The 12,433-nt window shown below is 55.0% G+C and overlaps 1 protein-coding gene across 1 annotated transcript in view; it reads right to left on the reverse strand.

The window, feature by feature from the left end:
• Nucleotides 1-12,433, reverse strand: part of CACNA2D4 (calcium voltage-gated channel auxiliary subunit alpha2delta 4) — a 122,149-nt gene that overhangs the window by 12,486 nt on the left and 97,230 nt on the right. Inside the window, exons 27-29 of the mRNA XM_075553391.1 lie at nt 6,196-6,257; nt 5,747-5,791; nt 5,498-5,560 (exon numbers count right to left, since the gene is read on the reverse strand). Of these exons, the coding sequence (XP_075409506.1) occupies nt 5,498-5,560; nt 5,747-5,791; nt 6,196-6,257 (170 nt within the window). The remainder of the gene's footprint in view (nt 1-5,497; nt 5,561-5,746; nt 5,792-6,195; nt 6,258-12,433) is intronic.

A 12,433-nucleotide genomic window follows, 5' to 3' on the forward strand; every position in this document is an offset into this window, starting at 1 on the left:
GAATCTCTTGAGAGGAAGCTTTTGTCTGTAGCCCTCCCCCTTCATGCCCAGAAGGTGGGCAGGAAGGCGGGAGCCCCGATAGCCAGGTGGTGAGCTTAAGGATCTTAAGAAACCCTGTTGACACTCCCGACCTGGGCTGCTTCATCCTGGCTTCGGCTGTGTGAGACTATCAATCTCTAACTTGCTTAAGCCAGGCGAGGGAGAACCCTTCCTTGAGACAACGTCATTGCTAAGTGATAAAATGATTTGCTCCGGGTGGGTGGGGGAGATGGAGCAAGTCTCTGGACCGGTAGAGCCAAAGCCCACACCCTCGGCTCCCAGGTCCATTCAGGTCTCCTAGACGAGCCCAGTTCCCTAACTGGCCCCAGCACCCCAGCAGCAAACAGCCAGAGAGACCCGGCCCCTCTCTGCCCAGCACTAGAAAGAGGACCGGAAGCGCCGGCTTCTGAGGCTGCAGCTGGACCTCTATCTGTCCTCGCTCAAACCTGGCCTTTCACTGGGATGCTGCTCTTGCTGGCTGCCTGACAGACAGACTCCATGCACCACGGGACACAGCACTGCCCGGTCCTTGCCTTCCCCTCGGGGGATCCACGGGGCTGCCCTGGCTGACTTTCAGAAGTAGACTGCCAGGCTTTTCCTTCCTCTGCAGACTCAGCTGAGGGCCGGTCAGCATCGTAGCATCATGGCAGATGACCTGACCTGCGGCTGCGTGTGAGGCACCCTGGCACCTGGCAAACCCCGGTGTCCCACACGGAGGCAGGAATTTTACCACTGGAGCACCAAGGCCCTCTTTTCATTGTGGTCGCCATGCGTGCAGAGTGGTCTGCTGTGGGGCTCCGCTCTGGGGCTGCAGCTGAAGTCAGGGGTCTCCCTGACTGCCAGGGCTAGAAGATGGTGGTGGGAGGAGCCTGGCGGGGTCCCAGCTTGGAGGTGGAGCAGGAAGCCCTCGAAGCAGCTGCAGCAGAGTGGGCCAGTATGCTAGCTAGCTGGCAGCAGCCCCTGGGCGTGTCTAACGTGTGTGCCTGTGCAGAGCTGAACCGCCAGCGTCTCCGGTCTCCCAAGAGAAGGGCACTGGACCATGGGTGGGGAAGCTTCGGCGTCTGGGGCAGCTAAGGACAGCCCCAGCTCCCCCTTCTCTGGGACAGGGATGACCCCTCCTGCTAAGAGCTCTGGGGACCACAGATAGGCCAGATGGGGAGTGTCTTGTGCGGGTGTCAGGTGCCATCCAGGTGTTTCTCAAGGGACTCAGGTGACCCATGTCTTCTCGGGAGCAGACCCCTGAGAGAGGAGTGCCTGGGTGGGTTTGAGCCACCAACCTTGTGGTGAGCAGTTGAACGTTTAACTACTGTGCTACATGGCTCTTTGCATGGCACCTGGTGGGGACCAATGTCCTTCCACTCCATCCTCTGTCATACGGCCTCCCCTGAGCTGGGTCATGCGACAAGTGCTGCTGGCCACATGGGCAGAAGTATGGCGGATGGACGTGAGCCACCTGCAGAGCCTGCCCCTGCGAGTCGTCCCCCCCCCACTGCTGAGGAAGGAGGCAGGCCTCAGGTTCATGTGACAACCAGAACTTCACCTAGCGGGCCAGGGCCCTCAGGGAGGTCCTAGCTGCAGGACCGGAGGAAGGCAGAGGCTGTGCCAGGCCGTGAGGAAGCTCTGGCAAGATGTCAGCGGAGGCTGTGAGCTGGGGGGCGTGGAGGGTGGGGAATGGGGAGCAGGGAGGCAGAGATTTCTCCCCACGGGCCCCAGGAGTGACTTAAAGACAGCTGACAGGCCGAGTGGGAGGGAAGACAAAGAGTTTGGGCTGGGGGGGCCTGGGGGAGGGCAGGGGATCAGAGAAAAACAAGAGTTGAAGCACAAGACAGGCTCAGCCACATGTCAAGGGAGGGCAGACAGGGTTGCCCCAGGCTGGGAGGAGGGAGCTGTGCCCTTGGAGATGCGGGTTCCTGGGAGAACAGTGCTGGGACTGAGGGCGGTTCTCCAGGGGCTTTGCTGCTCCTTTGAGAACCTTTGTATGGGGGTGCTGCCTGCAGGCCAGGGACAGGACTCAGTCTCTAAATCCAGGGTGACAGACCCACTGCAAACAGGACACAGGCCCATAGAGCTGTTGCCACTCTCCTGGCCCCGGCTGTGGCCCTCCCTTCCGAGGGAAAGGGAAGGCTGTACTCCGGTCACATGTAGTTCTTCATGATAACCCTCTACAGAGCCTTGGCGGCTCCATGGACTACGAATGGGCGGCTCACCACAAGGTGGGCAGTTCAAAATCACCAGCTGCCCTGAAGGAGAAAGAGGAGGCTGTCTGCCCCACAAAGATTTCAAGCCTCAGACACCCTCTGTAGGGTCACAGGAGTGAGAATGAACCCAGCTTGGATTTCAGTCTATTATAACACCCTACGAAGCACTCCTCGTTCAACTCTGCCGCCAAACACCCCTGCAAGTGTCCAAGAGCAAAGACGCCACCCTGAGGATGAGGGACCCAAGGCAGGGCCCAAGGTGCCCACGACACATGGAAACGACTCCGCTGTGCACTCTCCGGTCACGCTTCGCATCCCGTCACTTCTGTGAAAGTGTCCACAGCCCCTCTGACCTAGATACAAGTAGTGCTACAGACAAAAATGTCACTGTGCCGAGCTTGTTCTCACAGACGTGACAGAGGACAAGCTGGGGTTCCACTTCGTGACTACGACAGACATGGGCATCCCTCTCCTCCAGCACCCGCTTCTTCCGCCCAAGCTCCAGTAGACTTGGCACGTCCACGTGTGCTCACTTGGGTCGTTTCCTGCTCCCTGGGGCCCAGGCCGGCTCCCTTGCCGGCTCCTCCTGCTTTGTTGACCTGGGAACATGGCCTACCGTGAGGACCTAGATGAGCTGATAGGTGACTTTGGTGGGTGGTGGTAACTCAGTTAATGTCTCCATTCCCTCTTTACAGCCAAAATTGTTTTGGGAAACTGATCAACTCATAAACAAAAACAAAACACAACAAAAACCCCAGCTGTCATGGAAGTGACCCTACAGGACCGAGTTGAACTGTCCCCTTTGGGTTTTCCCAGGCTATCAATCTTCCTCGCACGGAACCGCTGCTGGGTTCTAACCAGACCTTGTGGCGGCTCACCCACTACGCCCCAGGGCTCCTTCAGCGCCTACAAAAGTTGTCAACCCAACCCCTAGCACCTGCAACCTTCTAAGACAGTGGTGCTCAACCTTCCTCAGGCCGCGACCCTTTTAGACAGTGCCTCATGGTGTGGGGACCCCAAACAATAACATTATTTTTGTTGCTACTCCATTACTGTCACTTTGCTTCTGTTATGAATCAGGAGACCCCTATGAAAGGGTCGTTTGATCCCCAAAGGGGTCATGACCCACAGGTTGAGAACCACTAAGAGATCCACTCAACTCTGCCGCACAGGCACACACCCCACCCCTCACCCCCAGTGTGCTTTGAATCCAGTACCCCAGAATGAAGGTGGGTAGGCGACCCAGGAGGCTGGGACGTGCAGCCTGCCATACCCTTCACAGAAGGCCAGTCGCCCTGGGGTCACCAACCCTGCCCTGTCAGTTCTCCAGCCCCATCCAGGTGCGTCTCCCTCCCCACAGCGTGCTTTCGAGAACCTCTCTCCTCTTCTCATCACTTCTCGTGTATGTTTAGGTTCAAAGCTGGGCATTTCTATAGCAATGAGTCCAGGGGCTAATAACCAAGGAAAACCTCATTTCTTTTCTGGTGGGAAATGTGATTAGCATACCACCACAAATGATGACATAGGTCCCCACAGGGATGGGGGAGTGGACGCGGTCCCTTCCTTCATGGAGATGACCCTGCTCGTATGGACTTCTCAAAGTTCCGATTCTGGACCCAGCTGCCAGGGATGGGCCAGCTCTAACTCAGCACCAAGCTTGTTGGCCTGGAGCTAAGAAAGGGCTTTACAAGGTCAAATGATTGGAAATAGAACCAAGAGGAGAAACATATTTAGTGCCATGTGAGAAGGATATGCAAATCAAGTGTCAGTCCTATAAATAAAGTTTTATTGGAACAAAGACACGCTTATTCACGCCTGTGCTCTTTTGGGGCTGCTTCTGCACTCGAGTGGCACAGCAACCATTGGGTTCACAAGTCCTAAGACACACATTATCTGGTCCTTTTCAGAGAATTGTGTCTTGAACTAGGCTGCCTTCTTCCTACATCCCTTCTGACCCAGCGTCAGGCTTCCGCCTCCTCTCTGAAGCTCCTTGGGCTCCTTGAAAGCCAACACCAAGACACCTGGAGACACGGCCGGGCTGTTACCCGGGGCAGCAGGAGCCGGAGCATGAATGATTGAGAACATCAGATTGTCCTAAAGCCTCATTCCCAGTGCGGGGTTCAACTTCAGCCACCAACTGCTGTCCTCCCTGAGCCACGGATGAATTTTAAAATGGACCGCCCACTTGAGAAATACTAAAACAGAAGCGTGACAAAGCCCCAGGGGGTGTCACAGCGAACCAGAGGCAGGCAGAGGCACCCAGGTGATTGTCATGAGGAATAAGCAGTATTCCGAGTCTGCCCCTTACTCATGGCGACCCCACTCACCACAGGATCGGACCATTCTGATCCGTAAGGTTTGCACTGGATTGCCAGGCCTCTCCTAGTCTGTCTAAGTCTAAACGCCCCCCTGAAACCTGTTTGGCATCAGACTAACATGCAAGCCTCCACCCACAGGTGAGTGCGGTCTGGGCCCTTGGCCGGGAATCGAACCATGGGTCTTCCCCACGGAAGGTGAGAACTCTACCAAGGCCTGTGAACAGAGTCCTGCAGGAGACAGCTGTGCTCCTCGTCCCTTTTGAAACATTTGATTGTGAATTGGGGGTGGGGGGGGTGGGGGGGGGCTCACAGAGCAGACGATCAGTTTCATATTCCACAATTCATACCCATCTGCTTCAGCACATCCATTGCAGTCCCCTCACTGTGGATCCATCACTGTCTCCCAGGTTCCTGCTCCCCTTCCTCCTTATTCCCCACCCGCTGGATTGCTTCCTCCTGATTTTAAACGGTTGATTATTCTAACAGGACGGCCAGTTCCGTTCCAGGCCCGAAGGCACTGGGGCCCCTGGTCTTCACGGTTTCATTAATCTCTGTCCTACCCGGAGGCCTGACATCTTCTAGGATCTTGAGTTTGTCCCGTGTGTTCTCCCACAAGGTCAGCAGTTTGAAACCACCAGCCACTCCGAGGGAGACAGCTGGGCGTGTTCCACTCTCATCTAGAGTTACCGTCTCAGAGGCCCACAGGGGCAGTTCTACCCTGTCCTACACGGTTGTCACGAGTCCACAGCGACTCGTTGGTGTGAGTTTGGAGTTTTCTTCCCAGTGCTGTCTGGGTATGATCCTGGAACCCTGTCTTCTGGCATCCTTTCCTGGGAAACGCTTCCATTGGCATCGAACCAGACTTTGCCCTCGCGCTGACAGAAGTCACTGCCAAACATCCTGCCTCCTCCTGCCCCTTGGTTCTCTTCCCCAGGGACTTACCTCCTGGGCCCGTTCAGAGATCAGGATGAACCCATTGTTGTCTACGACGAAGCAGTCCAGGTCCTGGGGAAGGAGGAAGCACAGACGGGAGGTCACTGCTGGGGCCCAGCCCTGGGCCCCAGTTCCCGAAGGTCCAAGGAAAAGACTCTCTTTCCAAGGGAGCCCTGCACCGGAGGGAGGGAGGAGGGGAGCTAGCCCACTGAGTATGTGATGAGAGGGGCCCATGCCTCTCACATGGGGCGGACTTACACTGTCCTGGCAGCTCCCTGGGCATGGCTCGTCCACACCACTGCACTGGAAGGAAGAACAGGGATGGTGACCATGGGTGTCCCTATGCATTGTGCCCATCTGTACCTGTGTGGTGTGCATGCGGTGTGTTAGGCACGTGCCGAGTGACTGGTATGTCGCGCGAGCAGCAGGTGTGTGGTGGGTGTGCTTCATCTGCAGAGAGCCATGGTGGGCCCAGGAGGTGTGGGGGAACCAAGAAAGGCAAGACAGCGGGGAGCGCCCACTGGTGGCTGCCGAGGGGACTAACGGGGGGCGGAGCAGGAGGGTTGGTTGAAAGTCAAGGGGGTGCCCAGAGAGGAGCTCAAGGTAGGACCCAAGGGACCAGCCCCTGTTCCTGCAGCGATGCTGGGCGTCCTCTGCCCTTTCCCCCCCACCCCCCGCCCCGCCTGCCCCCGCCCCGGCCCACCTACCTGTTGTGTCGCCGCCCAGAACTTGCCTTGGAGAAAGGCCAACTTGACCTGAATGCCCACCGCTTTGGGCCGCGGGAGGGGGTGGGAAGGAGGGACAGGAAGTGGGTGGGGGCAAGGCCATGTGTGTTTGGGGAGCGGCAGGGGCCGTGGGAGGGAGGGAGGGAGTGCGAGAGAAAAATAGATTCACGTTAGAGAGAGGAGGACCATCGCAGAGAGCACCCGGGCGGACAGGGAAAGTGAGTCAGCTGCCGAGAATCAAAGGTTCTGGGGTGGGGCGGGCAGAAGAGGAAAGAGACTGGGCCTCTGCTTCCTGGGGCTTCGAGAGACCAGCTGCGGACGGTCAGGTTCCTGTCCCTTCTAACCGCAAACGGAAAAGGGAAAGCAGACAGATGGGGGAGTGCAGGGGGGAGGGGTTTTTTTCAAGGTCACATGACACCACGAAGTGGCAAATTAAGATGGGCAGGCGGGACATGCACGGGAATTCCTAGACCCCCAGGCTGGAGCCACCACCTTCTCCGCTGAGGCTGGAGAAGGTGGCCCCTTCCCGAGCAGCTTGCCCTTCTCTGCAGGCAGGCTCCAGGAAGCTAGAGCCACCGTCCCTTTCACCCACAACCACCGGCTCTTTTGATGAGTCCTGCCTCTCAGCTTCCCAAACCGATCTGGCGAGCCTAAATTGAGAGAAATCTGGGACAGAGAGCGCCGGAAAACTTGGAGACAAAGACTAGAAAGAAGAGGCAGGCTGTACAGAAAAGAGAGAGGAGAAACAAAGATCCAGGCCTGCTTCCAAGCACCAGGGGAGATGGGCCAGGTGTTCCTGATCCTGGGCTGTGCTCTCAGCACCTTACAGCTGCAGAGGGCTTAGGGGGCTGTGAGTGCAACCATCTGTCTGCAAGGGCTGTCTCAGTCTGCGGGTGCTGCTGCAACACACAACTACAAACTGAGCGTCAAATAGCCCCTTGTGGTAGGTGCCCACCAATTTGGACTGCCCTTCCACATCGTGTGGCTTAGTAAGAGAAGAAACCAAGGCCCTCAGGGGTCTCTGGGAGCCCCAGGAAATGCTGGAGGTGTGACACGGTGGTCCTATGCTGTGGGAATGTTTGCGTTGTCTAGGGCACAGTGGTTATGTCAGGTAGCTAGAGCAGGGTCACGGTGTTGCCCCTCCCATGCCTGCACAGGCCCCCCAGACTAGAGGAGGTTGGGAAGAACTCAGGCAGCCATTAGACATCTATAAAGACCCTAATTGAGCATGCTCAAATTGAAGCCCCCAGCCAGGTGGGAGGTACACCTGGGCGGTCCAAACTAGGTCCAGGCCCATCACTTCACCAGGTGGACTTAACACAGCCAATGGGGTCAACCCATACCTTCAACCAACCCGGCTTCCCCCAGCCAGGGGAGTGGGCCAGGGTAAAGGCAGGACGCATCCTCTGGGATCTGCCCTCTCGTGCCCTGCGCTCTCTCTGGCTGTGTCTGTAGTCCTCTTGTCCTTTCTCCCTTGACCCATCGGGCCCTGGGACCCCTCCCCCAGTTCTGCACGTGTGGGTGCGCTGTCCCACGAGGTTGCTCGTGTCCAGTCAGGAGCCCCCAGCCCTGCTTCCGCACCGCTCGGCACACTTCCCCGCAATAGCAGGTACTCTTTTGAGACCGTAAAACCTGAAACTTCTCCGGTCCCTGTACAAACCCACTTGGATGACAACACGGGCTTTGGCGTGAATTCCTTCTCGTGCGAAGCCAAGAACCGAGATATTACCCACCGGAGAAACCTCACAGTTACACAGTTATGGTCTTGGAACGTCACAGGGGTCTTTCTGCCCTGTCCTATAGGATCACTATGAGTTGGCCTCGACTCAGTGGCAGGGAGTGAGGAGCCTAAGCTTGCGGCTTCAAGGTCTATGTGACGGAAAAGCTGGGGTGGGGAGACAGGCCCCTTACTGTTCCTGCAGCGGAGAGACACAGCACACAGTCAGGGCAGCGTGTTCCTGGGTGACTGCACTTTCTCCTTATTTTTGTCCATTAAAAAAAAAAAAGATCATTTTATTGAGGGCTCTTAAAATTCTTATTACAATCCATACAATCAGTTGTATCAGGCATATTTGTATATATGTCATCATCATTCTTTTCTAGACAATTACTTTTATTAAGCCCTTGGTATCAGCTCCTCTTTTTTCTCCCCCCCATGATTCCTCAATAGATTACAAATTATTATTTTTTTCATATCTCACACCAATCACTGTCTCCCTTCCCCCCATGGTTTCTGTTGTTCTCCCTGGAGTGGGGGTGTGTGGTTGTGTCAATCATTGTGATTGGTTCCCCCTTCTTCCCCTCTCCCCCCTCCCTTCCCATTCCTGCTCCTGGGTTGTGTGTGTAGTGAGCTCTTATCTCTTATCTGCACCTGTGTGGATGCTCTGGTCTAGTCCAAAGTCAGAGGCAGCACTGGGGTCGTGATAATGGAGGGATGAGGAAGCCTCATCAGTGATTTACTGTGCCCTGGTTGACTCATCCCTTCCCTGTGACCCCTCTGTGGGGGATGTTCCATTGTCTACAGATGGGCTTTAGGTCTTTTCTCTGACCCCCCTTGTTCTCAACCATATGGTTTTGTGTGTTTGTCAAGGGCTTTCTGATGCCTGTTACCTGATCCCCATGATACTTCATGATCACACAGGCTGGTGTTCTTCTTCCATGTGGGTTGGATGGCTACTTGTTTAACTTTAAGCCTTTAAGACCCCAGATGCTATATTTTCTAATAGCCAGGCACCATTCATTTTCTTCACCACATTTGCTTATGCACCCGTTTTGTCTTCAGCGAGTGTGCTAGGAAGGTGAGCATCACAGAATGCCAGTTTGTTAGAACCAAGTGTTCTTGTGTTGAGGGAGGGCATGAGTAGATGCCCAAAGCTAAGCCAGTCCTTGATGGTCGTTTTGGACAGACTCCTTTCCCTTGTAGAAAAAGGCTGGATGGAAGAGGAGGAACTGTCGAAATAATTTCGGAGAAGAATCACACAGATGCTTACAGTGATCTCATCTTCGGGACGTGAAGAAAGCTAGTTCCATCCTTGGCCTTGGCAGTCAGAGAGGTTTCAGGTCCTTTCTAGAAATTCTACTTGGACAACGTGGCGGCACATTTCACGGGACCAGATTTCAGAGCTGGAAGAGGTTCTGTGAGTCAACCACTGTGAGGCTTGAGAGGGTGCGAGTTTATTTCTTTGCTAGAACAGTCCAGAGTTTGGAGCTCCTTAGCTGGGAATGGAAGGAGGGTCACAGAATAGCCTCTCCCCAGCAGGGTTTCATTCCAACAGCTGCACATGAACTCCTTCAAGGCAAGCTCATGTGGTTGACCTCTGTGTGCCCTCTGCCGAATACAGAGCCTCCCAACTGCCTCCTTGCCTTCACCACCCAGGACACCAATAGGTACTTGAAACATAATGTATTAAATGCTGTTCCTTTCCACTCCCGACCTGACCCTCCTAAAGTCTCTTCCTTTCCAGGCACATTAACTACTTAATCACTTTATTTTCCCCTCATACCACTCAAATTCTGGAGAATTAAGTTATAAAATTTAATGAACTTAGCACTACCACTTAATCCTAGATTAAGTCACCATCAGCTTTCACTTATATTAATTCTGTAGATTCCCAATGAGTCTCAGAGACCAGAGGGTTCTTTTCAAGCCTGGAGACAGAATGCAATGTGTTCTGCTTGGCTAGGGACTTGCTAGGGACCCATTTCCCCTCCAGGTCTCTCATTTGTAATTCGATTATATGACACCTTGTTTATCATGTCTTTGTACCTTGTGCCTGTTCTACCGCTGCGCACTGGAGGCAGATAGCTTGTCTTCTAGAGTTTTCAAGCTCACAGATGAAAAGGGATTCTCACCCGTCTCTGATTCATATGGTCCAGAAGATGAGATTTGGGACTTGGAGGTGATCAAGACTTTGGGGATGATGCAATGGAGTGAATGTGATTTATATGTGGGCCCGACGGTGGAATGTCAAGGGTGAACTGTATTCTTCCAAAATCTGTGCTGACTGGATGGGGCCATGATTCTCAGTTTGGAGTGGCTGTCTGCCCTTTTGTGATCTTCCAGTTTGACAGTGCTGGAAATCCTAACCCTGGTATGTTAATGAACAGGATTAGCATCTTGGGCCACAACCTTACTGGAGGGCAAGACAACATCCCCACCCACCCCCACCCATGCCCACTGTGCTTGAGCCACGCCTTTCATCTTACAAGAGCTCAAAGGAGGGAGCAGCACAGGGGGGAGAGGGCCCTCACTACCACCCAGAAAGAGGAGCCAGGATGGTAACAAACCCTTTGAACCTGGGACCCCTGCGCTGAGAACCATCTAGACCCATGAGGAGGTGGATGCCAAGAGACATGTAAATCTCCAAGGAATGCTGGGCCCCCAGACATTGAAAAGGGACCAAGAGCTTGTTCCAGAGCTGACAGAGAGCCCCTTACCCTAGAGCTCACACCCTGACTCGGACTGGAGCCCTAAGAGATGTCGGTTAAACCCACTCCCGACGGCCTCCCTTTCATAGAGACGGCTTTTGTAGTCTGGCTCAGGGCCCTGCGTGTGTGAGCTGGCCCTGCCCTGCTCTCTGATTTCTACTCGAAGTGCTTCTTCCCACAATCAGGCCAGGCTCCCTGGCGCTGTCTGGCTGCTGCTTCCTTGTCCCCATCAGCCCTCAGCCCACACACCCGAGGCCTCCCTGACCCCCCTCCACCAGCCCTTCTGTAGCTCATCCCGCGGCACTCTCTGTACCCCGTTTATCACCAAAGAACATGATTTTGTTTACTCATTGATTATCTGTCCTGCGCCACTGGAATGGCGGCTAGTAGCAGGCATGGGGTTTGAGTTCAGACATTAACTGATCTCTCTCTCTCTCTCTCTCTCTCTCTCACTCACTCTCACACACACACATACACACACACACACACACACACAGCCTGTTCCCACTCAGTCTTTAGTTCTTGCATTAAATACACAGGCTGGGAGACTTCCTCTCACGTGCTTTGGACCTGTTGACAGGAGAGACCAGTCCACCGTGCTTGGTAAAGTAGAAGCAGTCAAACGAGGAAGGTCCTCAACAGATCCATTGACACAGTGTTCAAACATTGGACTTCAACCTAAGACCACTCGAGAGTATGCCGCTGGGCCGGGCTGTGTTTCTTTCTGCTCTACAGAGGGCGGTTCTGGGTCAGAACCGATTTGACGGCAACTACCAACAGCAACCCGCGCTTGTGAGTTACATTGAGTTGGTCACTTACCTGGGAAACGCCGTTCTAAAAGATCTCACAGCCCCTCCCTTAACCTGTAAGGTTCTGGGCCCCTTCTTAGCCCTCCCAAGGGACCCCGGAGATCTAGCTATTCTCTGATGGCTCTGAGACTCAGTGGGAGGAGACCCACTCAGGAGTGGGGCACTGGAGCGCGTGTGGAGACCGGGCCTGTTAGAACAGGGAGATGGCGAGGAGCACGCGGCGGCGGGTTGTGTTCTGAGGAGCCTGCACTTGTACTATTGGCTTTAGTCATTTCAACTTTTTCTGTTCGGCTCCTGTCTCCCAGCCCAAACCTTGTTTTCCAGACATAAGATTCGGGCACCCAGCCTTCGCTCTGAGGCTTGTTGACAGGAGATGCACTTGGGTGGGCCCAGGATCCCTGTTCTGCTCTGCAGTGGCTGCTGTCTGGGGCCTCGCAGGAGTGGTCACCTGGGAGGAGCAGAAGGCTGGCCATTGCCCCTCCTAACACCTCCTGCAATCCTGCTGCAGAAGAGTCCAGGCAAAGGGGCAGAGTGGGGAGGGAGACCCTGGGCCTTCTGGTTGCTTCCCAGAGTGGCTTACTAACAGCTCTCCCCCTCAGCTCTGTGCCTGGAAGGTGCTTGTTTGAGATGCTGGCTTCAATCCCTGGGGGGTTCTGCCACCCTGTCCGGAGGAGAAAGAGGACACATCTCAGGCCCCCTACCTCCTCCCTCTTGTCGCCCTGCCCGCCCCCCCCTCCCCCACTGGCCACTTTCCTTTGCTGGCAGCCTAACAAAGAGCCTCAATAAGGCCACAGGCAGCTGACTGCTTATCAAGATGAACCTCTTTGCTGTGTCCTGGCTGTCACCTCTGTGTGCTGCTTCACCACCACAGACTGCAAAACAAAACAACTGCTTCACCCCACCCCACCCCACCCCCACTCCCACACGTAGAAGCTCTCTGCTGGGGAGCTACAGCTCCCACCTCCTAGCTCTCTTATCTCCCA

This window comes from Tenrec ecaudatus, chromosome 6, assembly GCF_050624435.1.
Source record: "Tenrec ecaudatus isolate mTenEca1 chromosome 6, mTenEca1.hap1, whole genome shotgun sequence".
NCBI classification, from domain to species: Eukaryota; Metazoa; Chordata; class Mammalia; order Afrosoricida; family Tenrecidae; genus Tenrec; species Tenrec ecaudatus.